Source organism: Onychomys torridus, chromosome 6, assembly GCF_903995425.1.
Source record: "Onychomys torridus chromosome 6, mOncTor1.1, whole genome shotgun sequence".
In the NCBI taxonomy this organism is placed as follows: Eukaryota; Metazoa; Chordata; class Mammalia; order Rodentia; family Cricetidae; genus Onychomys; species Onychomys torridus.
This window is the reverse complement of record NC_050448.1, coordinates 116,266,172-116,293,310: the sequence shown is the minus strand read 5'-3', so window position 1 is coordinate 116,293,310 and position 27,139 is coordinate 116,266,172. Positions and strand designations below refer to the sequence as shown.

Sequence of the window (27,139 nt, the reverse complement as noted above, 5' to 3'; positions counted from 1 at the left end):
AAGTCCCAAAGCCTAGTGCATAACACTGAATTATAAAATGCACTTGGGAAAGAAAATGCTTATTTTTTCTTTTCTTCAACTTCCCAGTATTTAATTCCAGTCTTGAAAATATATATAAATGGAGAAACTCTATATGGAATTTCTCATTTTTCCCAGAAGTCAACTGAAATAGCAGATCTTTCCTCCATTAACTGAAAATGAGGTTCAGCAGGAGAAAAGATGAAATGGAAGAGTGTTTTGCCCTTCATTATTCATCCAGAAGCTGAGGGAAGCTCTGTAGGCAAAAACCACCTGAGATCTTGGTGAGGGCCAGGCATTCTAGTCAGTCATGAGTATGTCAGAGACGGCCTGTCTTCCTGATTATATTTCTATATAGTAAAATGCGGTAAGCTGATATTTTCATTATTTTTCTTCTGCTCAGGCAATTTTTTAGTCCTCTTCAAACTTTGAGCAAAATTATAACAACAGATTGCGTATAATAGGAGCAATTTTGTCCATACTTGGATAGCCAACATGAGAACAACATGCCTTTAAGCTTGGAAAATATGTCCATGAATTTAAATATTTAACCTAAATGCCATTGTAATTATAACCATCTCAAGTTTATTCCTATAATTTTTTCTATGGGATGTGCAATTAAAATAGTAATCTAAACAATGAAAGTAAAATAGAACCCTGCAATTACATAGTCCAATTTCTCTTATGTTACAAGAGAATGAGGAAATACATTATTTATTCTAAATTCCAAGTGCCATGAAGAACCATCCTACCACAAATATAGGAGATAAAAGGTCATATTAAAGACCAAAACCATGCCTATTACTTGACATTGTGTACAAATACAGGTTACACATCAATTAAACATTTCTGTTTCCACAGTAATCACCAATGACTGTATTCCATCTGCAACATTTTCTAATCATTACATGGGGGGAAACTCTTGCCTTCAGCCAAGGGATAGCTTACTTACAAGATTACTTAGCTGGTATAAGCTTCTTGGTGCTTTGGACCAACTAGATCTACAGCCTTGAACATTTGAGATTATGAACCCTACTTTTAAGATAAACTAAAAAAGGGTTTTGAATCTTCTTTTTCCCAAACCAATTGACTATGGAGAAGAAAGCATGTCTATAAGTTTAGCCATCACTTTGAATCATTAGCAATGGTTTTCTGAGCAAAAATCCATACAAGTTAAAATAATAAATAACCAAGAATGTAAATATTTAAAAACTGCCGGTACAGTTTTAGACTCACTAACTGACAATCTTTTTGATAGCCTTAAGTTTTTTATTATGAACAAATTAAATATATCATCATTGTTAATTATCTGCAAAAAAGCCTGATTAAGTATTTCACAGTTTAGAGTTAATATTAATGCCTATTTGATCAGAAAATAGGGTAATTAGGTCCTTAAATTGTAACAAAAATATTATAAATAAATAATCTACAAATATATTTAATTTCAAGGAGGTAGTATGACCAACCATATGTCAGATATCATTAAGAATAATGACAAATAGAAATACCATGATTATTTTGATAAATATAATTAGCATTTCCATCACAATATATTTTATATATAAAGAAAATAAAAATAATACCATATACATAAAAATATACTGTTAAACATTAAAAATACTTGCCTTGAAATGATTCACAGTGGGGCCTGGAATACAGCCTAGTGATAGGGAGCTTGCATAGCATGTGTGAGGTCCTAAATTCAATTCCCAACATCAAAAATTAGATGGGGAATATATTATAGTTGTCATTAACTACTTATTTATGTACATGTTACACTGGATAGTCTGTGTAGTGAAACAATGCCACAAAAATAATTATCTCACATCCATAGGATTTGGTTGTGAATGTAATATTCTGGCCAAAAATAAAATAAAACAAAGCTTTTATACTATCTGTCTGCCCACAGTGTATGACTGAGATAACTCTTTTTTTCCCTATCAAAACTATCTTTGGTTTTTAGAGTTTTGTCTCCTGTTTATTTTTATGTTTATCATATTTTACACTTCTCTGGATATAGTTTTCTTTTACAACTAATGTTCTATGATCTCCAGTTTTATTTTTCTTCTTGTTTTACATGTCACACATTTTTAATATTTAATCTCACCTTCCCTAAAGAACCAGTACTTGTGCTGTTGAACTCATGTCTACAGATCCAGCTTACAGTTTTCTACTGAGTCATGATGCCTCCTAGACAGTCAAACCGTGCCATAGCACTTCACACTTAACATGTCTGGCACAAAATCTCTAGGCTTATTGATCTCATATGCTAAAAGATACCTTCTCCTGCCCTTTGATATCTCTGGTTGAATAATCTAGACATGTTCACCTTTGGCATCATGACCTCCATCAAATATAGAAGCATCTCTCAGATGGTATGCATCTTTGGAGATCATAATCACTGTACTCGAGTTTCATGCTCTTTGCTACACAGCCATAATTGAAGTATTTATGATGCTTTTGCTGGCTAGTTGAATATTGTTCTAACTGTTCTTCATCATCAAGACTTTACATATCTAAATAACAATGAGTAAAAATGACCCTCATAAAGTGCTCATAATATCATACCACAGAGGCTGGCAGATCTCTGTGAGTTTGAGGCCAGCCATGGCTACAGAGTGAGTTCCAGGAAAGGCGCAAAGCTACACAGAGAATCCCTGTCTTGAAAAACCAAAAACAAAACAAACAAAAATTCCTGTCATCCATTCTCTCTAACTATACTTCTATATGGAATTGAATATTATAGTTCCATATACACTGATCTGTGTTTTTATATACATACACACAAACACTTTACAGGATACATAATGACTAGATAAATATAACTGTTTCTTCCGTTTCTTCAGAATCATCTCAAAGCCTTAGAGAAGATTTTCAATGACACATCACTTGTCTGTACAGTCTAGAGCTTTTTTATAGTTTAAGTATTATTAAAATATTTTGCAATTATATCTAATTTTCCACAACAAAGTTCTACTTCAAACAGCTCTTGGCCTTATAGAAAGAACTCAGATCAGTACCTCCAATGAATAACAAATGTGGGAAGAAATCAGAAAAAAACCCAGTCCTATTTAAAGTATGGGTCAAGGCTATGATGGTTATTATTAGTTATTACAGAACGTGCCAATTTAAGGAATTATTTTGCTTTCCTCTGAATTCAGTGACTAACAAACTATAACTTTACAGCATATTTTCAACATAAATCTGTAATTACTGTAATTCTTTTGCAACTGGCATTGATTTACCTGTTATATCTAAAGTTCATTATAAAAATACTTTACATATGCTTCTTAAAGTTTTTATTTGCCACATGTGCCAACCCTGTGGACTCTCTGATTACATCTTTCTTGTGGTGACCTCTCAATAAGTATCACTGAATGAATACAATGTTGATTTACTGCACACTTTTTCCCATTTTTCTTTTATTGAAAATAGATTTCTTTTCATACAGTATATTCTGATTACAGTTTCCTTTTCCCCAACTCTTTGTAGATCATCCCTACCTCCCCTTCTATCGAAATTACACCCTTTCATTCTCTTTTTCTTTAGAAAATAGTCATCTAAAGTAATAAAATAAGATAAAACACAAACATAAGAAAAAGAGACAAAGAAAAATTACAAGAAACATATATTAGATGGAGACACACACATTCACACTCACAAAAATCCCATAAAAACCCTGAACCAGAAACCATAATGTATAAAGAACCTCTAAGGTAAGGAGGGCGTGGTGGGGAGCCCTAACAAAAAGCATTGTGAAACAAAGAACCTCCAAAAATGCCATCGAGCTGATTTTATATTGGCAATTTACTGTTGAGCACAGTGCCTGCCCTTAAAACAGTTTGTAGGGCTGCCACGGTAGCACATATTTTTAATTTCAGCACTTGTGAGGCAAAGACAGGAGGATCTCTGAGTTTGAGGATAGCCAGGTCTAAACAAAGTTCTAGGGAAGCCAGGACTCCATAAAGAGACCATCTTTCCACTCCACTCCCCCAAAGGAAGAGTGGTTTGTAGATCCAGAGAGAGTCCTTTGGAGAAAACTAACTTTCTATTTATGAGTGATTATCTATTGGAGGTATCCTCTGGGTTAGGGATGAGGGCCTGTATCCATTTCCCTCTCAGCCCTTGGAACCCATCTGGCTGCTACAGTCTCTGTGTGTTCCTATTGTGTTGTTGGTCCTGCTGTGTGTAGAAGGCTTTGTTTCCTTGGTGTCCCTAATCCCATCTGGATCTTATAACCTTTCCACCACCTTCTCCTCTTTTCTTTTCTCCTCCTCCTCCTTCTCCTTCTCCTCTTTCTCTACAGGAGCCCTAAGGGGAGTAATTTGATGGAGGTGTCTCATTTAGGATAAAGTGTCCTAAGGTCTCTCATGCTCTGCATCCACTCCCTATGTTGTGGGTTTTTGATTATCCTGTATTCCCCCAAAGGTAATGTATAAAGTTGAACATTTTCAAGTGCTTCTCAGACAAAACAATAGTTGCTCGTCTCCTGCATCTCATTTGTTGCCATGTATGCTGGTTAGATTTTGTCAACTTCATAAAAAGTAGAGTCACCAAAAGTTAGGAAATTTCAATTGATTAATTGCTTCCATTGGATTGACTTGTGGGCAAATTTGGGGACATTTTCTTAATTAATGATGATTGATGTGGGAAGGCCCAGCACACTTTGGGTTAGTTCCACCTCTGGGCAGTTGATACTGGGTTGTATAAGAAAGTAGGCTGAGCAAACTTTTGGGAGCAAATCACTAAGTAATGTTCCTCCATGATCTCTGCTTCAGTTCCTGCCACGTTTCCCTGGATGATGCACTGTAACCTGTCAGCCAAATAAACCCTTTTCTCCCCATGTTGCTTTTTACCAGTGTTTTACCACAGCAACAACAAAGCTAACTAGGACAGCAGGCTTCAGGAATCTGTCTTGTAGGTATTTTCTTTACAACATAAAAGCCTTCTCAGAAAGGGCTGGAGAGATTGCTCGGTAGTTACAGGCACTTTCTGCTCTTGCAGAAGACTTGGGGTCATATAATGTAACTCACCACTGCCTGTAACTCTAATTCCTGCCAATATGACAGCTTTCTCTGGTTTCTGCAGGCACCTGTGAGCACATGGTACACATAGAAATATGCAGACATAGACACATACACATAAAATGAAATAAATATATCTTAAGAATAACTCAAAAATATGTGCTGTGTAAAGTTTCTATGTACTATATAATTATACCGGAGGAAGCATATGGTGAAAATTAAAATATTTTAACTTAAGTTTAGTATCCAAATTTACTCTATGATTACATGTTTGGCTTTCTAGATAACAATATAATGAATACTGAAGGTCAAAGCAAGTATTTATTTAAAAATATCTTTGTACACTTTGGAAAATTCTTTATTATAGCTAATCAGCAAAATGATTAATTCTGAAACTCCAAAAGGAATATTATAGAGTATTAGAATGAATTTAGTTAAATGGAGGGAAAGAAATTAACCTTGAGCTTGCTTTGGTACACCAGATATATTAAAATTATAGTCCCTTCATTGAACATAATGACTTCATTCTACAAGCAGCATTAACTAGGACTTCACTATACATATTGTATGAAGGCATATATTGTTACCAGGTTAATCACTATCTCTTGTCTTATAAATAAAATAGACTTCTCATTTCTGCTAATTGTAATAAGTGAATGAATAAACAATGTCCAGTCTGTTTCTCCATCTTTCTTCTAGAATATTTACAATTTCTTTGTTAGCACCCACCCCATTTGGAAAGCATCAAAGTTCTTTTATGAAAAGGGCCTGTTCTCGAGGGAGGAAATGTGGAAGAGAGTAATTAAATAAGTATTTCTTACTTTACTATTTGTTAATTAACTGAACACCTTCATCAGCAAATCTTGAAGCTTTCTTCCCTTAAGTTTTAAAGACTAAGCAATGTGAGAATGAGGCGTGTGCGGTATGTGTGGTATGGAACAATTGAATTTATTTTCATCTTATATGCAATTACATGGTGTGGAAATCAATGGGGAGTGAAGGCATGAGTAATTAAAAGTTGCTCTGTTTTCATTTTATATGAAATGCTTATATTCTATTTAGAAAAAAAAAAATATCGTTCCAAAATAACAATAAGCAAAACACCACACACACACAGACACACACACACACACACAGACACACACCATCATCATCATGTGATTTACAAACATGTTCAGATTTATGTCTAGATTTACTACTAGATTTACTATCAGACCATGAGCTTCCTGCAGTGAGAATCATATGATAAATTCACTTTTTTTTTTTTTTTCTGGAGCTGAGGACCGAACCCAGGGCCTTACACTTGCTAGGCAAGTGCTCTATCACTGAGCTAAATCCCCAACCCAAATTCACCTACTTTTAACCAAATTCTTATGTGCTGTTTCCTCTACTCCACCACTTAGTAGTTTACTCTGATGGCAATTGGGTCTTTGGCCTTCTCTGCTAACATACAGCACATGGACTGTGCTCTAGGTGCAAGTGTCTGATGATGAGCTCATTAATATGCTGTGCACTTCCTTGCCCCAACCTCTTCAAATACAGTGTTACCTATGACCAGAAACTGTTTTTCTTTCCCCTCTCCCAATTAATCTTTCTGTCACATTTCAAATTTCAGAGTAGAGTCTGAGAACTTTTCTAAGTTATCTGGAACACTTTAACAAGTTGAAGGAGCTACCACCACTTAGAATATATTTTAGAACTCATAAAAGTACTTTGTTTTTGTTGGTGACTCTGTATCACATATGGGAGATGCAGTCCAAGACCTCCAAGTGCTTGACATATCTGAGTATATTTTTACTGCACATATATTCTTATGATGAAATTTAATTTGTTAATTACACATGAGACTAACAACTACATAGATTAAAATAATGCAAATATATATTGCACTAAAGTTACTTGAAATTTGTGAATTACTCACATTTGACTATAGAATGGGGATGCCGTTGACATGCCACAATTGACTATAGAAAACAAAACCAATGATAACAGGAAAATGTCTCATATGAATGGGGAGCGAGCACTACAGCCATTCAGTGCTCAGGGGAGGGATGCTCAAACAGTCCTGAATATGGGGTTAATGTTTTGCTTTCAAGTACTTTCTCCCTTAAAATGAAAGCAGTACATTAAGAAACACTGCTGATTGGGGAATCCTGCCTATGGAGAATATTGCCCAGTGAGAGATAAGGCTTAATTGGAAGCACTGACCTTTGGCAAATACTTCCTATTAAGAGACTATATCAAGGTATTTCTTAAAAGTACAGTTAGCCTCTGACCCCTATTTTATTATGAATTTAAAGAACTAATTGTATTGAGTAATATGAAGCCAAATAAAAATAGTGAACTAGGGACAGGGGTCTTTATTCCTGCTGCTTCTCTGCATGTAAAAATACTTCAGACATGAGGGCATCTCTGTCTAAGGTCTGTCTTCTTTCCCTCATTCTGCTCTAAGGAAAATGGTTTGATTTATCAATTTGGAAAACCTGGGTAGCTTATTCAGGCACTGAATTTCTCACAATTCTCCTTAAGGGAAACTTTCTGGCATTTCTTGAATCACAGTGTGTCTGCTTGCCTATTAAATAGGGACAATAAGCTGCAGGAGCATCAGACTCCTCCACTAAACTCTACCATCTACCAATAACAAATGTAATGTTTGGGAGAAGAGACCTGTGTGGATAAAATGTCTGCCCTGAAAGTATAAGGATTGGAGTTCAGATTATCAGACACATCTAAATGGGTTGTTTTGTTTGGTACCTGAAGGTTTTTTGGTTTTATGAGGTCTTGTCAATCCTTAGTATCCTATCTGGAAAGTCCTTTTGTGCACCTATATTTTCTACAGTAATTTCTATGTTTTCTCCTAGAAGATCCAGTAGTTGAGATTTCACATTGAAGCCTTTTTAATGCTTTTGGAATTGATTTTTTTGGGGGGGGGGGTGGGGAGTGACAGACATGAATCTGATTACATAAGTCTGATTTCATTCTTCTACATGTGGACATTGAGTTTTCTGAGAACCATTTGTTGAAGACGCTATATGTGCTTTGGGCATATTTATCAAATATCAAGGTGGCTGTCATTAAGTGAACTTCCATAAGTCTGGGTATTCTATTTTGTTCTATTAATTTATTAATAATTTGTAAATAAATTATGTATAATATATTTACCAATAACATTAATTAAATCTATTTTCATGCCATTACCATTCTATTTTTACTTCTATGGTGATATAGCTTAAAGTTTTGTGTGGTAATCCCTCAAGCATTGTCCTTTTGGTTTAGAATAATTTTAGTTATTCAGGATCTTTTATGATTTCATATGCACTTTAAGATTTCTTTTTTTATTCCTCTAAAATATATCATGGGGGTTTTGAAGGAGGTTTCATCGAGTTTGTAAAATATTTTTGGTAGAATGATCATTTTCACAATATTAACTTTACTGACCCATGAAGATGAGTAGTCTGTCCATCTTCTAGTGTCTTCTTAATGTCTTCAGATTTCCACTATAGAGGTCTTAGGCATCTCCTTAGTTTTATTTAGTAGGCTAGCACAGAAGACCCAAACATGAGTATATATAATTTTAGCCATCTAGTATTTGACAAAGATTCCAAAATATACTCTGGGGACATTTTCTTGAAGGAGAAGAAGCCTTTAAATTACAGAAGGTCTCCCAGTCCCAAGAGAAATGAATAGGATGCTAGTAGTTATCTAAGCAAGCTATTTCCCTTGGACAAAATAAGTAGTGTTCAAAGACAGGCTAGGGAAGTTAAACTTGTGATCACTATGGAGAAAGGATCAAAGGGAAAAGGCACTCTCAAGTACATTTTCTTTTGCTGTTTGCCTGTGTGTGTGTGTGTGTGTGTGTGTGTGTGTGTGTGTGTGTGTGTGTTGATTTAAAGAAATAATTATTTAATGCACTTATTAACTTTATTACCAACAGTGAAATTTTGCTTGGAAAAAGAAGAGAAAATGTGTTAGGACAGCTCACATCACACCTTTCTAGAACATTTTCCAACTTGGCTTCTTTTCTTGGCTATGTTTCAGATTTTGTCTTCTGAAATTTTGAAGTAAATGGGGTTATATACCCTGTTAGATCATGAGCATGTCTCTTTAGAATATTGGCACTCTGAGAGGCCAGATCCTGAAGCCTGAAGAAATCAGACCATGCCTCTGTGTAACTTTCTGCATTGAAGGACAAATAAATTGAGAAGCTCTTCTATGCATTGCTTTTTTACAGATACTATTTATAGATGCTCCTAATACCAAGCTCTCCATGCTCCTTATCACATAGGTAATTGCAGACTAGATCACATGATATGAAACTTTCCACCATTTCCTGACACTTAATGGCAGCCCTCTACTTTGCTCATGGTATTCTTCTGAAAGCCTTCCATAGGTTCCTTCCTATCATCTAGGCCTGTTAGTGAAGGTTGTCTCCAAAGATTTAAGAGAAAGCATCTCCTTTAAGGAGTGAAAAGCTCCAAGAGTGAGCCATTTTCATGGAAGTGTGGAAAGCCCTGTCATGCTAATTTTGATATATTATTGTAAGCCCCTAGAGCCAAAGGAGTGGCCAGGCCCCTCATGCAAGGACCTCTAACTGCCAGGTTCCACCCACAGAACACTCTAACTGCCCTAACTGTTGGAACCTGTCCCCATCCTACAGAATTAAAAACCCAATCTCTGGACATGAAATCCTACTCATCACTATCCTGGAAAGCTCCACCCTGAAAAGTTCCACTCCCTTCCCAAGAAACTATATAAACTCTCTGTCATGTTCAATTTGCTGCTGTTTCTTATTTGAGCAGAGGCAGCCACCCTCTTGGATTTTTCCGTTCCAATAAATCTCTTGTGTGAAGTTTGTTTTGTGAAGTGACTTGTGATATTCCTTGGCTTCCAGCTGCCAGGATACCTTTCCATCCTAGCTGCAATGCTAACAATTGTACTGTTCCTTTTGAATGCTCTCACACCTTATCATGGATGGAAAGATGCACCAGATCCTTTCTAGGACCCACCTGTGGCTCCTTCTTCTGTATATAACATATATTTCATTTCATCTGTTGAATCATTGTTTTTATTCTCTATATATTGGTAATTAGTTTTAGAATGAATATATTTGAAGTTTTTTTTTTCCTACTCTCTGGCTTTTATTTAGTTTAACATTCATTTTCCCCTAATTAAAAACTTCTTAGTCAAATCTTTTCTTCTTTATTGTTTCTAGGCTTTATATCAATATTATTTTTCCATTGCCTACCTACATTTTCTTAAGGAACTTATTCTAATTAATATTTGGACAGTGCAACCTGGTAACCTCAGCTCTTAGAAGACTGACTGACACATGACAATGAATAATTTGTGACAAGCCTATTTAGTGTTTTACTTAGGGTTTCTATTACTGGGATCAAACACCATTACCAAGTGCAAGAGAGGAAAGGCTTTATTTCATTCATAGTTCCATATTATAATTAATCATATAAAGCAGGGAGGGCAGGAACTGGCCCTGGGTAGGAACTTTAAGGCAGGAGCTGATGCAGGGGAAAGTTGTTTACTGGCTTGTTTTGCTTGCTTTCTTATAAAACCCAGGACCACCAGTCCAGGGATGACACAACCCATAATGGGAAAAGCCCTCCCCCATCAACCCTAATTAAGAAAATGCCTCAGAGATGGATTTTATGAGGGCATTTTCTCTATACATACATACATCTCCAAGGCTATATACATCTTAAACAACTGAAATAGTTTTAATGACACCAAAGTTTGGTTTTATAGCAACTTAAGTGTGGAAATACCTTGTTAATGTTTTTTGTTTGTTTGTTTGTTTTTTGTTTTACCTAAATGGTGGGTCATTTGTTTCAATGTGATGACTCACCATCTGTATTCCCTTCCTCATATGTGATACATTTTTATACTAAGAATTCCAGACATGTGAACAATGTATCTGTGTTTGTACTCCCAGATGTCTCTAACGGTTTGGGTAGACATAGGTTCGTTTGAGAATTTTGCTTGACATTGAATTAAATTTGACTAGTCTTAGTGTGGGAATTATAGAGCCATGTTTTTAAAATATATGCAGAAAAGATTATTAATGATTCTTCTGCAAATGTATTAAAATATTTTTAAATGGCAAGTAATATTTTGATTCATTGTAGAGCAACAAGCTAAAGACAATGTGCACACACTGTTTACATGTATGGACTTTTTATATGAAAAAATATATAACATTTTGGAAAGCTCCGAAGCTGTGCTTTCCAAATGCTATGATAGATGCTGTGTCATAGCAACAGGACAAATGACTAAGCTAAAGAGAAACCTTTTTATTAATTTTATAGTTTACTACAATTTTCTCAACTTTCTCCAGAATTCCTCCAAAGTGTTGTTTTTTTTTTAAAGAAAATAATGATTATCAAGACAAAACACCCAACCAACCAACCAACCAACCATGTCCCCCAACACAACATACCTAAAATGTCTTCTTACCTACAGTCTGATGTACTCATGCATCTTTTTGTTTCTCATGTTTTTAGATGGTTGTTGCTAAGAGTTTTAGGGTTCTTCTATAGGCATGTTTTACTATATTTTTCCAAACAATTTGTTAAATCAAGTATAAAGGAAATCCTTTTCTATATTTTAATGGTTGTTTTATATATAGATTTATAACATTCTCAGTGCTCATTTCATAATTAACATTTGGGCATATTTAAAGAATTATTATTCTAATGTTTTCTAGGTAGACATTTTAGAAGGATAATATTTCCAAGTATTAATTTTTTTTTTCTGTTTCCAAATAAAAAAAATTCACAGAACTTACCACCCACACTGAGAAGTGAGTCACCACTAAGAAAACAACACAAAAGCCAAGAACAATGAGACAGGAGCTGCTTTGGTGATAATATGCTTGTACACTGGTATAATACAATGCTGATTGGCCAATAGCCAGATAGGAAGTATAGGCAGGGTGAGCAGACTAGGAGAATGCTGGGAAAAGGAGGGTGGAAAAGGAGCCACCAGCCAGACACAGAGGAAGCAAGATGACAAGGAAGAACTGAGAAAAGGTACCAAGCAACGTGGCTAAACATAGGTAAGAATTAAGACAATTTAAGTGCAAGAGCTAGTCAGAAATAAGCCTGAGCTAATGTCCAAGCAGTTATAAATAATATAGGCCTCTGGGTGATTATTGTATAAGCAGCTGTAGGACCATGGGGCAGGGCAGAACCAGAGAAACCTTCAAAGGAGCAAGAGGAAATGCAGTTTGCTGGAGCAGAGAACAGACCTCAGTGCAGTTCCCAGGAGGGACCAGAGAGAGGAAAGAGAGTGTCCAGGTGAAAGGGAGAGAAAGGAGTTCTGCAATTGCCTAGACATCTTTTTGTCTTCTAGATCTTAAGTCAACCCTATAGATAATGACAGAGTAACTCTTTTAAATGATGAACTTGGAAAATAAATTCTGAGTCCCAAGCTAGGTTTCGGTCTTTACTGAAAGCGTAGCATAGGTGGCTCTTCTCTCTTTTGGGATGAGCACAGTCCCTGACAGAATGGGTATGCCTAACTGTGACCAAGGAGACTGCCTTTGTTTTCATACTAAGCTTTTCTGCAATGAACCTTTACAGAAAGGTTCAGGTTGGTACTTTTTTTTTTTTTCTCGACTAGTGAATCACATCTCATATATGCCAAATTATGTGGAACTCATTCAGGATTGAAGTGGAGTTTAATCAGGCCTCTCATAGACCTGCATAAGAATTTTAAGTCTTTGAAGGCACAGAGCCTATCTTTTTTATTCTTTCTTTAGTGCACACTAGTGAATGAAAATGTTAGAGACAAGCTAAAGTACTTCAAAATACCGTTACAGAACCCATAAGGTTTGCATCTGTGGAAGGGGGCAGTGGTGCATGTTTCAGTAAACCTACAAGGAAGAGTGAATAACATTACCCTAAAAAGTGAGCTTTTGAGAAGTATATCAATCTATGTGCAGTTAAACAGTGAATGTTTTATGCTGACCACTCAATAAAAGTGATTTAATATGCACATAAAGATATTTTTAAAAAAGAGGACAGCAAGTTGCAGAGTAAGGAAAGATGGCTGGCTTTGGAAATAGTTGGGGAAAGGAGGTGAAGAATAAAAATACACTGTATAAAATCCTCAAATAACTAAGAAAAATGAAACAATAAAAAAGAAATAAAACATGTTTTCATGTTACAAAAAAAGGAGGTAAAAGGAGTAGTTATGACCATAAAACAGAACCTGTTGAAAATGACAGCAGGTAGTTCTTACAGAACTCTGACCAGGAGACAGAGATATAGACAGGAGAACGGGCATGAAGCTCATGGGCCAGCTGTCCTGGAGTAAGGAGCAGGGCCACAGCGACCCCATGGGAGTCAAGTGAGAAGGAAAGAAGTGATTTCCCCAAAAGTTGTCCTCTTACTCCACACGTGTGTGTGTGTATGTGTGTATATTCTTTCTCACTCTCTCCATATACCTGTGTGTACAGACAGACACAACACAACACCACACACACACAACACTACATACACACACACATCATAATCCCCACATACACACACACACAAACACTATACACACACACATCATAATCCACACACACACACAGCACTACATACACACACACAACACTACATACACACACACATACACACACACATACACACACATCATAATACACACACACACATACACACATCATAATCTACACACACACACAACACTACATACACACACGCACCATAATCCCCCCCACACACATCATAATCCCCCCCCACACAACACTACATACACACACACATCATAATCCACACACACACATCATAACCCCCTACACACAACACTACATACACACACACATCATAATCCCCCCCACACACATATCATAATCCCCACATACACACACACACACACGCGCACAACACTACATATACACACACATCATAATCCCCCCACACACACACTTCATAATCCACACACACACACACACAAACACACACACAACACTACATACACACACATACACACACAACACTACATACACATACACACAAATACACACACACAACACTACATACACACACACATCATAATACACACACACATCATAATCCCCCCACACACACACAACACTACATACACACACATCATAATACACACACACACACACACATCATAATACACTCACACATACACCACTACATACACACACATCATAATCCACACACACACAACACTACATACACACACACACATCATAATACACACACACACACACACACACACACACACACACACACACTAAGGTTTTAAGAATTATATGATGTGAATGTTATGGATATTAAAAAGATGTTTGAGGTGGAGGGAAGCTGGGAGGAATGGAGGGAGGGGAAACTGTGGTTGAGATGTACTGTATGGGAAAATAATTTATTTTCCAAAAAAGAAAATTTTAAAAAGATGCTTGATAAATTTTCCTCATTTACTCAAAATGTAAAACAAATTAAAATTTGGAACATTTTCTATATGAAATATGTTTCAGCCTCAGGCCTAAGTTTGGAATTGTTGGTGAAACAGAAGTTTCTGAGTTAGATGTGGATTAGAACTTTATTTCTATAAATTGCTGGCTTTTCTTCTTTGGAAAAAATTACATATAGATTATGATTTTTCTTATCAACAACAATATGTAATATGATCTTATCTATGTGATAGGAATGCCATGACAGCTCACTAAAAAACTGGTAGCAAGATGCGTAGCAAGTGCCTGGAGCCCAATAAGAAGTCAATATGTAATTGCATATTAAAACTATCATCATCCAATCTGAGAAAACACTTCAATGTCTAGAGTACTTATCAAGATGATCACAAAATGTCAATTATATAAAATTTTGAGTAAGATAAGAGATGCATATTCTTATATGAGAGAAGTAAATGCCTTAAAGATGGGATCTTTTCTAATTTGTATTTTGATATAATTAAAATTAAATTTCTAAATTATTTGTTATATTAATAATTTAAAATTTTAATAATTACATGAAATATATTGTATATGGGCTGTGAAATCCTAAGTGTCTACCAAAAGCAATAAGAAAGGGTTTAGTCTGCTAAACATGTAATTATATAATGTTGTAATAACCAAAATGAGGAGTGATTGCATAAAAACCAGCTGACAGATTATAGAGGTAAAAAGCCTGGAAAAATAAAAGTATAGTTTATGAAAACACAGATGTAGGAATAGTTCTATAAATACACAAAACAATAATCCATAAATGTAAAAGAGATTTACTACTCCATGTTAAATTTCAAACCTGGGACAAATAGCTGAGGTACTTATTTATTTAACTTACTAAAGCAGACCTGGCCACCATGCTCTCCCAGCATCACTCAGTCCCCACCTATCTGTTACAGGGTATGGCTGGCATACCCAGCCCTTTACCCTCAACTCTGGCTACACGGCTCTTCCCCTATATAATCCGTATATTTGGTTATGCACCCCTTTCATGCCTTTGGCCTATTGGCAGCTGCACCTTGTTCCCTCTCCTGCTTCCCTCCCCTTCTCCCAATATGACCCAGATCAGTCTGATCATGTCCGCTCTGGACTCTCCCAGATGTCCCTGTCTCTGCCTCTGGCTATGATCTTCCTTTTATTTACAATAAACTTTCACCTCCACTATACTTAGGAGTAGTCCTTACCTTTCCTTTCCTTTTTATTTTTTTTTCATTCACTCCCTACACAAAAGAATAAGGCCTGAATAGATAAAATAAAATTGTAATGGCACCTTTTCTTATCATGCAATAATTCTGATGTCTCAAAGACTACAACACACACACACACACACACACACACGCACACAAGCAAAGAGTAGCTATTTACAATATGTGATCACATGACTGTACACATGGAAATCTAAATGAAGGAGACTGGTACAGTAGAGACTTTAAATGTTTTGGGTGAAATCATTGCCAACTAAATTTAAAATATTGATGATTGACTAATGCATAGAAAGCTTGGCACCTAAGATAAGATCTATAGTAATGTAAGTGTACAGTCACAGGGAAATGCTATACTTATGAAATAGCTATATAGTAGAGATACTTTGCTGAAATGATCCTTTAAGTAGTGTTTTTGTGATTTTGGAAATGCTTATTAAATTATAATAAGAGAAAAGATCTCAAGAAATTATTAAAGCCCCAAATGTGGCTTTAGGCACAACAGAAGTTAAAAATAAAGAAAAAATGAAACTTAACAGCTGGTAACTTTTGCTACTTTATGATTTTTGTCTTTATGTTTTCCTATGTTGACAGTATAGATTTTTTCAAAAGAAACTATAGTCAAGGATACATTGAATATATAAGCTAATAATATGTCTCCAATGATGATAATGAATTGTAAAAAGTTATTTTTAAAAAAATAAATAAATAAAAAGGACAGAAATCCTTCCTTTGAGAAGTTTTCAGGTTTAGACAGGCACCAAGTTTAAAATACATCTTTCTGGTAGATAGAGAAAATGAGGAGAGGCTAATGTTGAAAATAGAACTGGCATCTCCCTACTGGTAGAAATTCAAGCAATAAGGCATTTGAGTCCTTGTGGGTAATTGTTTAAGTTGGCAAGATGAGAACACACATCATTAAGCTTTAGATCCACATTACTTTTGGGCCCTGGTTTATATATTAGGAAATGAGGTTTGCTTGTAAGTGATATAAGACTCAAAATATTTCTTTTTGATTTTGAGTCAGGGTAAGAATATATCCATGGAGAAACAGTTATGTTATGTGGTGGAGAGTTCCAGAGACTGATAATACTATAGTTGTCATTAAAGTTAGCCAAGTCCTTGATGTGAGAAATTTCAGTTCATTGTTGATGACACAGATTGCAGAAACATATGGAAGCAATTAGAGGAAAGTAAATGGAGACAGTGGATGCAGGCAACATATTTGTGGAGCCTGACTAGATAAAAGCAATGATATAGGATGAAATCTAAAAGAGTTAATGAGGTCTCTGGTATCTACTCACACATGAGGAAATTTGAGCATGAAAGCAATCCAAAGAAGACAAAATCAATGATTCTCTAGTGGGGATGTGGGAGGGCAGAACATCATTATGATAAATTAGAAGGTTATGTTGCAAAGGCCAGGGTTAGATTTCTAGATAAGTTTCTTCCTCTGCTGAGATGAGCAGGAAGTTCTGATTGAAGCAAAATTCTATCAGGAAACAGAGAACTCTGGCTGAGAGGTAGTGGTCTGTGTGTGCAGGAAGGAAGCACAGGATTAGAAGTTAAGACTCTCTCAAGAGGAATGAAAGACCTGAGGACATGCCCAGTGATTACTGATTTGCTGACCTCTATGGGTTTTTCCTCTCCATCCATCTCTTGGAGATAATGCAATCCATCTTTATAGATGGTCATTTTTTAGCAGGGAGTAAGGGAAGGAGAGGACTCTGTAGGACTGCAAATAGTATATTGACTACTTGATGCTGCAACATGTGCTCTTCAAAGATCAAGTGGATGGAAGGAGCCTGTCCAGTCTGTGGTAGTTTAACAATACCTAATGATCTGGTTTACTCAATTGGTCCCTACTGATCAGTGCCTCCTATATCTGAACTGCACAATCTCCCCCAGTACATTCTCTTATTTACCAATGTGGGTGATATTTTCTGGGCTTCTAATTTAAAATCGTCTTTGAGGATCCCCTTTGGTGTCATTTTAGATACACAATGGGTGTGTGGGAACAGAATGATTCTCACATAAGAAAGGCTCCATACAGCATCTACTGACTTCATTGTCTTAGGTTGCTTAGAGAAACTACATTCATACTCACAATGGATTGTATAATCTTTAGATTCAGATTTTTTTTATTTCCCAGAATGCTTTTCAACTCTGCTGAATTACCAAATTAAAGAAGACATTGCAACTTTACAAAATTAGATTTCTAGCCTGTGTGTTGTTGTTCTACAGTAATTTATTTTTAATTTGTTCATCGTTGATTCTAATAAGGACTAACTGTCATTGTAACCAGTGCCTAGAATGCAGTACTTTTATTTTACTGCCTTTGTAACAGCTGCTCATGTGTCCCTCTGTCATTCAATAGTGATGTGTCTTTATTTACTAGGCCATGCCAGAGAAGCTGAGAGAGATAATAGCATAACATCTTCACATAAACTGGAATAAGAAAAAGTTTTGTGTGTCTCTATTGAACTTCTACTGTTTAATAAGGGGACAAAGAAGAAGGCATTTAGGGAAGATGTGATAAGAATAGATATTTTATTTTCTTCAAATATATTTTAAATTTCTTCCTGTCATCTAATTTCTTCCTTCCAATCTTCACAGTCCTTAGTTCCCTCACATAGGAATCAGGAACAAGTCACCCTGACTTTCTGAACTCAGAATCAAATAAGCAATTGTGATTATCTTTTTCTCTAGCATATAGATGTGAGTTTCCTGGCTTGACAACATTTACAACTGTACCTTAATTCTCAAATTAATGTACATAATAACCTTGTCTTAGTTAGGGTTACTATTGATGTGAAGAGACACCATGACCACAGCAACTCTTAAAAAGTAAAACATTTAATTGGGGTGGTTCATTTACAGTTTCAGAGGTCAGTCCTTTATCATCATGGCAGCGAACATGAGACATGAAGGCGACATGGTGCTAGAGCTAAAAGTACTATATCTTGTAGGCAACAGAAAGTTGACTGTCACAGTGAAGCTTGAAAAAAAGACCTCAAGGTCTGCCCACATGCTGACACACTTCTTCCATTAAGACCACACCTACTCCAACAATGCCACACCTATTAATAGTGCCACTACCTTTGGGGGCATTTTTATTACAAACCAACACAAACCTAAAAATTTATAGTCATTGTTTAAAAACAGTAACAATAAATATTTGTATGTCTGTACACATTCATGGATGTTCCCTGTCAATCAGTAAGGATGGATTCTACCAGTATTTCAGTTTGGAATATGATGGGTTACACCTCACTCCAGCGTAGACATAGTGTCGGACAAAGGAAAGCAAAGACTCAGCAAGAGGAGGTAAAGAGGCATGCATGGTTTACTTTCTTCCTCAGTCAGTCTCTCTTCAGATCTGATTGAACCAGTTAAGTGTGTCCCTCAAAGTTCCTTCTAGGGGGCAGCAGTGCCCTGGAATTTTGCCAATAATTCTTCCTATTTAAACCTTCCTCAGTGTCTCTTAGGTCTTCTTCAAAGACGCAAACTGTAAGCATATAAATGTATTAATCATGCTATTTGGGGCACAGTGACATCAGAAACAGTAATATCCTACTCAAAACTACCATAAGTGTAAGGATTTTAGAGAACATTTAAAGAGACAGTACAGTAATGCAGATCAGATGAGACAACTATATCATGAAAGACTGGTCACACAGAGAGAAGCCCTCATTTTACTATTTAAAATATGGAGTTCATGTTTTAATTTCCAATTTAATATACAGTTACTAAATTCAACATTCTAAGCATAAATATGTTCCTTTACAAAGTAAAAGGTTGAGCTGTGGTATTTTTAATATGTAAGAGTCAAAAACTTTTAGAGGAGATAAAAATAGACTGAGCTCTAACCTGGAGTTTTTCATGATTACCTTGATTTTCAAGAACATTTACTTTATTGGTGAATGTTAATTTGAATGAAGATTGTAAATTTACAAAATAACTCCCCAAACAAGTCAGAAGTCAGTTCAAAATTCTTAACTCCTCTATAGATTTTCTACTAATGGAGATGCTAGGCACATAAACTGTGATATCAGATTATAAACATGCAATTGTATTACTTATCATACTTTGACACATTCAGTTACAGGTTCCGAATTCTATGATTAGGAGACTGTGGTCATCAGGAGGAGAATAAGGGTCGCTTCCCTAGTTGCTTCTAAAGTCAACCTCTTGCTTCCCTAGTTGCTTCTGAAGTCAACCCACACTATTCTTTTCTTTTTCCCCCTGTCATCATGTGGGAGAATGAGGAGTTCTTCCCCTTCCCCTTCTCTTAATGGTAATTTTTCCTGATTTTTGAGTTAATGGCATTGCAGAAATTTGGTAGATCTAAGTAGAAAATGAAAAAGTTCTTCAGAACACTCAGTGTTCTAAAATAGCCTCACTTTTGTAACATTGAAAAGGGGCCTTGCTTAATTGTCATTATTTTGTAAAATATATGATTCTGGTATTTTCCTTTTTCTCCAAGGGAAATAAAATAATAGACGAAATGGGAGAAATTATCTTTGAGTTATATATAACTTCTAATTTGTGCACTGAGTGCTTACTCATCACTCTTGATTGCCAAACCTCAGAGCTATGAAAAAGTATATTTCCACTAATCATAAGGATGAGAATCCAATATTATTTATCAAGAACATATTCTCTCTTTAACAGCTTTTTTCAATTAACATTTGGTGAAAAAGTACAATTATTACTAGAGAAATGTAAATACTCATACTGTTCTTTTCTCATATATCCTTGTCTGTTGTTGTAAAGTATCTCATTTGCTGTTGATGTAAGCAGAGTAACACTTTTAAGATAAATTAAAAAGTGCCTTTTTAAGATCATGCACTGGTCATGAAATGGAAGCTGTCACAAAGGCATGATGACTAATAACATAGTCATTGTCTTGTTTTTTCTTGATATTTTTGTTTATTTACCAAAATATCTGCCAGTGGCCTTATACAACTATTCATCTATTTTCCTTTAATTTGAAATAGATTAAAAGTGAGATTTGATATTAATTAAAAAAACAGAATTTATGGGGATTTTAATTGCAAAAACACTTTAGAAGGGAACATACAAAAGTCTTCTTAGTTCTATTTCACAATAAAGATGGTATTAAATGATGACAAGGCAAAAAGAACTCCATTAAGAATATGCCACCTGGAGTGCATGAATAATTTGCATAGACTCTAGCTGGGAACATGTATGGAGTGGGCTGAAGATCAACAACTGCTTCAGGCAGTTTTACTGTTACACTGAAGTCTGGAAATTTTGATTTGTCTTTGAAAATATGCATGAGGTTGAGAAGACGGTAATAAAAGTCTGAAAACTTGTCATTGAGATTAACCAATTCAATTAATATCTCTGCACATTGTATTCTGAACACATGGTTCCAGCTGTCTATCTTTAAGTTGAATTTGAGATAGAAAGACCAGCCCATGTCTAAGTGGTCCTGCAAGTTTCACATTTTATGACTAATTATCCTGATCAGATCTTGGTGCAAAAAGGGGCCATCTTGCATGTTCTCCTCTGGCATGATTCTGGTTCAGCCTTGTCACACTGGGCTTTTAAGGGAAGCTCTATCTTTGCAGCCCAGGCTACATGTGACAAGATTAAATTGGCACACTTTCACTGTATAGCTCTTGTGTTCCTAGCAGCACAAGCTTGGCAGATCCCTCTGAGAGAAGTCTCAGCTGTCACTCAGTGACCCATTAACACTACTGTTCCATCCTGCAGTGTCAGTTTTTTTCATTCTTATGGATATAATGCTCCCAGGGGACTGAAGATATCTGCAGGAATGAGAGAAAACCACAGATTCAAGCTAACTATCAAAGACAGAGCAAATAACACATCCAGAGCACAAATTCCAACAGATGAATAAAAAAGGTCTATTATGATGGTAGGTTTTAGAATGTGGCAAGAAGGTCCAGCTTTAAGAAGTATAGCAACTTTTAGCAAGCTATACTCTTTGCCCTGTCTGAATATAAGAAGTATCCAAAATAAGACTTGCAGTGAAGAAGGACATTGCTTTGAATATGTAATAGGATAATATGGGTGAGAACTTGAAATAGAATAATAGACAATGGATGCAGAACAGAACATAGATCAAGGAGACTTGCTTAATAATACTTAAACAGAACAGGATATTTGGGTAGGGGTGGTTTATTGGTGTACAAAAAATGAAAAATTAACAATTTCAAGTAGCCTTACAGCCCTGGGATAACTAGAACTGCTATCTTAAGACTGAACTGATATCAGTGACTTAGCAAATACCATTGCTCTCCAGCAATTTAAAATGATACATTGTTCCATGGCACTTTTTTAAAATTAAATTATTTATTTTATAGCACAATCACAGTTTCTACTCCCTCTTCTCCTCACAGTCCCTCCCCCATCCTCCTCTCTGCTCCCCCATCCACTCTTCCTCCATTTCTATTCAGAAAAATCTAGACCTCCCACAGATATCAACAAAACATGGCATATCAAGTTGTAGTAAGACTAAACACCTCCCCTTGTATTAAGGCTGGGTAAGGCAACCCAGTATGAGGAATATGGTCCTCAAAGCCAACAAAAGAGTCAGAGACAGCCCCTGCTCCCACTGTTAGGAGTACCACAAGAAGACCAAGACACACAACTGTCACTTATATGCTGAGGGCCCAGGTCTTTTGCTTTCAGGCTCTCTGGTTTTCAGTTCAGTTTCTGTGAGCTCCTATGAACCCAGGTTAGTTGTGTTGTTTCTGTAGGCTTTCTTGTGATGTCCTTGACCCCTATGGCTTCTATAATCCTTCCTACCTTTCTTAATAAGATTCCCTGAGCTCAGCCTAATGTTTGTCTGTATCTATAGATTTCTGCATCTATTTCCACCAGTTGCTAGGTGAGGTCTCTCTGATGACTATTGGGGTTGTCACCAACCTATGAGTATAGTGGAATATCATTAGGCATCATTACATTGACATTTTTTTCTATAATCATGTTTGGTTCTATGATGTCTCTGGGCCATCCAGCCTCTGAGTCTTCTTGGCTCTCCAGGCAGTGTCAGGTATGAGCTCACTCTCATGGTCTGGATCTGAGGATGGATTATGGGCACATCCTTAGAAATTACATTTTATGGTTACTACATGAAGGAGAATTATGGGATCTTGGATCTAGGGCTAGTGAGATGGCTTATTAAGTAAAGCCTAGAGGCCAGAGTTCAATCTTCAGAACCCAAGTTAAGGTGGAAGGAGAGAACTGGCTCTACAACTTTGTAGGCCAGGCCACTGTGAAACCATCCAACTAGACTGCTCCATGGGTGAAAAGAGAGGTTCACTGGGGATCAAACTGCTAAGGCCCTATTGAGGGGAGAGGGGAGAACAAAATGATGGAAAAGTAAACAGAATTTATGTGTAGGATGAGGATCTTTGTGCTGATACAGGTTGAGCAGATTGACTAAGAACTAGGTGCCTTTGCCAAAGGTAGTTAACCTTCAGGAAAGATAAGAGTGGTTCCTGGTAAATAGAAACCCCACCTCAGGAGATCTACTTTTCTGTAAACAGGACATCACCTTTAGGCCTCTGATTACCCAGCCAAATTCTTCTTCTTTAGAACTATATCCCCAGCACTGCCATTTTGAGGGGCAATGCGTTGGATCTAACCAAGTTGTCTTGTCACCTTCACACATGAGTCATGGCACACCCCTACCTTCTCAAAGTAACCCATTCACACACACACACACACACACACACACACAATGTCTCCTTATTCTCCTACTAAGATTAGTCAAATTTAGATGAACTCCAAGCAAATGTCTTTGGAAACTTGTTGGAAATATCCTTAAGTATAAGAAAAATCATGCTTACCTTAGTGACAAGAAAGGTGGCCAGAAGACACATTAAAATCCAGTCAGAATTCAGAATTTTCAGAAATGGTAAAGAAGCCTGAAGTATTGCAAATTTTCTAACAGAATAAACTCTGCATCAAATACTCACAAAAGACAAAGGTTTAGTACCCTCCCTCAGGCTGAGGTTTGGCTACTTCAACACTGTGAAGGAAATCTGAGGATAAGAGTCGCATTCTTTTTTCAGGAGTATTAACTTTGAAATATTTTAGGGGCAAAGTTATTTTAAAAAGTTAGCATTTAAACAGTATAAACTATATATAACTTATGACTTCATTTTTAATTAAAATAAAAACAGTATAGGATGGGGTAAGCTTACCAAATGTATTTTAAAGATCAAAAACAAGAACAGAGAAATGGGAGCAGGAAGAAACACTTCGGCCTATCTCCTAGGACCTTTAAAAAACACAAAAGAAATATCATTCAAACCATTTTTCCTCATTAGAGAATAGTAAGAAAACTACTATACCATGGATGAGTAGAAGGCCATGATCAGGTTAAATATGAGTGCTTGTGTATTTGTACATATTTTTTGTTTGTTTGGTTTTGGTTTTTCAAGATAGGGTTTCTCTATGTAGTTTTGGTGTCTGTCCTGGATCTTGCTCTGTAGACCAGGCTGCCCTTGAGCTCACAGAGATCCACCTAGCTCTGCTTCCGGAGTGCTGGGATTAAAGGCGTGCACCACCACTGCCCAGCTCATACTTTTCCATAAATGAGAAGATTTGGTTATTTTTCTTTTCTTTTAAAAACAGTAGAAAGAATGCCATTTTGGCATTTTCCTTTTCTCTCTCCCTCTCCTTCTTCCAGTCCCTGTCTCTCTCTCTCCCTCTCCTTCCCTCCCTCCCTATTGCTGTCCTTCTCTTGCCTTCCTCCTTCCTTCCCTCTGTCCCCTTTTCTCTTTTTTGTGGGATAGATCGAAGTCCAATTTCTATAAACTTCCACGTACAGTGTCTGAGATTACAGGTATGGGTACCCCAGCTACTGGCCAAGCTTAGGGGTGCTGAGACCGAACCCAAAGACTCTAGTATGCTAGGTTATGTCCTCACTCTGTCAGGATTCTTCCTGAGTTACAGTGCAAAGACACTCAGTTGCTGCCGGGTGACAATAACCACGGTGCTAGCTGGATCGAAGTGGCTGAGATCTTCATTTTTATGGCTTTTAGGCACTTAGGAGCGGGGGTGGGGGACGTAGGCGTGGCTTCTAGTTTGCTGACGTTGGCACTGTAATTGGGTCGCGCGATTATTGCGTCAGAGGAGCTGGGCCGCCATTTTAAACGCCTCTGAGAGATCGTTGGAGCCGCTACCGCTACCGTTGTGCCTCGCGTTTCTCCATGAGGAAAATGCTGACTGCTGTGGTGTCCCACGTGTTTTCGGAAGTGGTCCAGAAGCCAGCTCTCAGAGGGGTGCTGGCTTCCGTTAACTTCTCCAACGACACCACCTGTGAAATTAAGAAATGCGACCTGTACCGGTTGGAAGAGGGCCCCCCCCACCTCCACCGTGCTCACCAGAGAGGAGGCCCTCAAGTACTACCGCACCATGCAGGTGATTCGGCGCATGGAGATAAAGTCTGACCAGATGTATAAGCAGAAGTTCATTCGTGGTTTCTGTCACCTGTGTGATGGGCAGGAAGCCTGCTCCGTGGGGCTGGAGGCAGGGATAAATCCCACGGATCATATCATCACGTCCTACAGGGCTCATGGCTTGTGCTACACACGGGGACTGTCGGTCAAATCCATTCTCGCAGAGCTGACTGGACGTAGAGGAGGCTGTGCTAAAGGCAAAGGAGGCTCTATGCACATGTACTGCAAGAGGTTCTACGGGGGCAATGGCATTGTTGGAGCACAGGTACCCTTGGGAGCCGGTGTTGCTTTCGCCTGTAAATACTTGGGAAATGGTGAGATCTGCTTGGCCTTGTATGGCGATGGTGCAGCTAACCAGGGGCAGGTAGCCGAAGCTTACAATATATCAGCCTTGTGGAAATTACCATGTGTTTTCATCTGTGAGAATAACCGCTATGGAATGGGGACAGCCATTGAGAGAGCAGCAGCCAGCACTGATTACCACAAGAGAGGCAATTTTATCCCTGGGCTGAGGGTGAATGGAATGGATATTCTCTGTGTCCGAGAGGCAACCAAGTTTGCAGCTGATCACTGCAGGTCTGGAAAGGGGCCCATTTTGATGGAACTGCAGACCTACCGTTATCATGGACATAGTATGAGTGATCCAGGGATCAGTTACCGTACACGAGAAGAAGTTCAAGGCATGCGAAGTAAGAGTGATCCTATTATGCTTCTCCGAGAGAGAATGATAAACAACAACCTCAGCAACATTGAAGAATTGAAGGAAATCGATGCTGATGTGAAAAAAGAAGTCGAGGAAGCAGCCCAGTTTGCTACAACTGATCCAGAACCAGCTTTGGAAGAATTAGCCCATCACCTCTTCTACCGAAATCCACCATTTGAAGTTCGTGGTACAAATAAGTGGATCAAGTATAAGTCCATCAGTTAGAGATTACTCATAGATTTGTTACAAATTCTTGAGTGGAATATTTATGCTGAACTTTAGGAAACTTCTCAACTTTGTTAAGGAAGAATAAATAAAACATCATTAAAGACAAAAGTTTTGTAAACCTTCATAAAATAGATTAATGGCTTATTAAGGGGGATTAGAGCCACATTTGTTTAAAAGGGATGTTCCATTTTATGTTGGAACATTAAAAGGCACTGTATGGTAAATAGTATGACTATCTTTTAGAATATTTTAAATTTATAATATAAATTTATAAATCTAAAATAGAAAAAGTTTTAACTTCCTCAATAATTAGTAATAGTTCCGTTTGATTTCATTTTAGTCATGAAATAAATACTGTTCTTTAAAGAAGTAGACTTTTGGATTCTTGCTTCCTGTGCTGTAAGTTTGTGAAAAGTCATATCCTGAGTTAGGAGGATGAGTTTAAGCCATTCAGGTCCTCTTCTGGTAAGCCACTTGCAACAACTGATATACATTAACCAGTAGCAGTCAGTGTGGTATCGTAGAAGGCATGCATATGTGATATTGGTGCTGAAGTGTGTTAACTGACTTTCCAGAACAATTTAGTAGGGCAGGGACGAAAAGGAGGGTGTTTTGTTTTCGTTTTCATAGCATTTCATTTACAATATTTGTAGTGTAAGAACTAGAAAAATATAAACAAAATCTAGGAGAAACTTTTATTTGTATTAATCTTCGTGTTAATGTTATACTTGCTTTACAATCATTCATGTTACATGGCTGCCAGGGTGATTTTTTTTCACTGTTAAACAACAAACACCATCACCTCTCAAAGCTGAGAAAGTAAAATCAAAGAGATGACATTAATGCACTTAATTCAACTCTTATTTTCCATTTAAAGATAGTTATAAAGTACATATTGCAAATTACATTGTTGACTAGTATCTTTTAACTCATCTGCAAATATATACAGATTAAAATTTACTGAAAGAAAACCTGACAAATCATAAAGGCTCAATTATTTATAGTCTAATACC

The 27,139-nt window shown here is 36.9% G+C and overlaps 1 protein-coding gene across 1 annotated transcript; it reads left to right on the top strand.

The window, feature by feature from the left end:
• Positions 1-24,946: 24,946 nt before the first annotated feature.
• Positions 24,947-26,123, top strand: Pdha2 (pyruvate dehydrogenase E1 subunit alpha 2). The gene is given in 2 exon segments (XM_036189426.1): positions 24,947-25,096; positions 25,098-26,123. Coding segments are annotated over 2 exon segments (1,176 nt in total).
• The last annotated feature ends 1,016 nt before the right edge of the window (positions 26,124-27,139 follow it).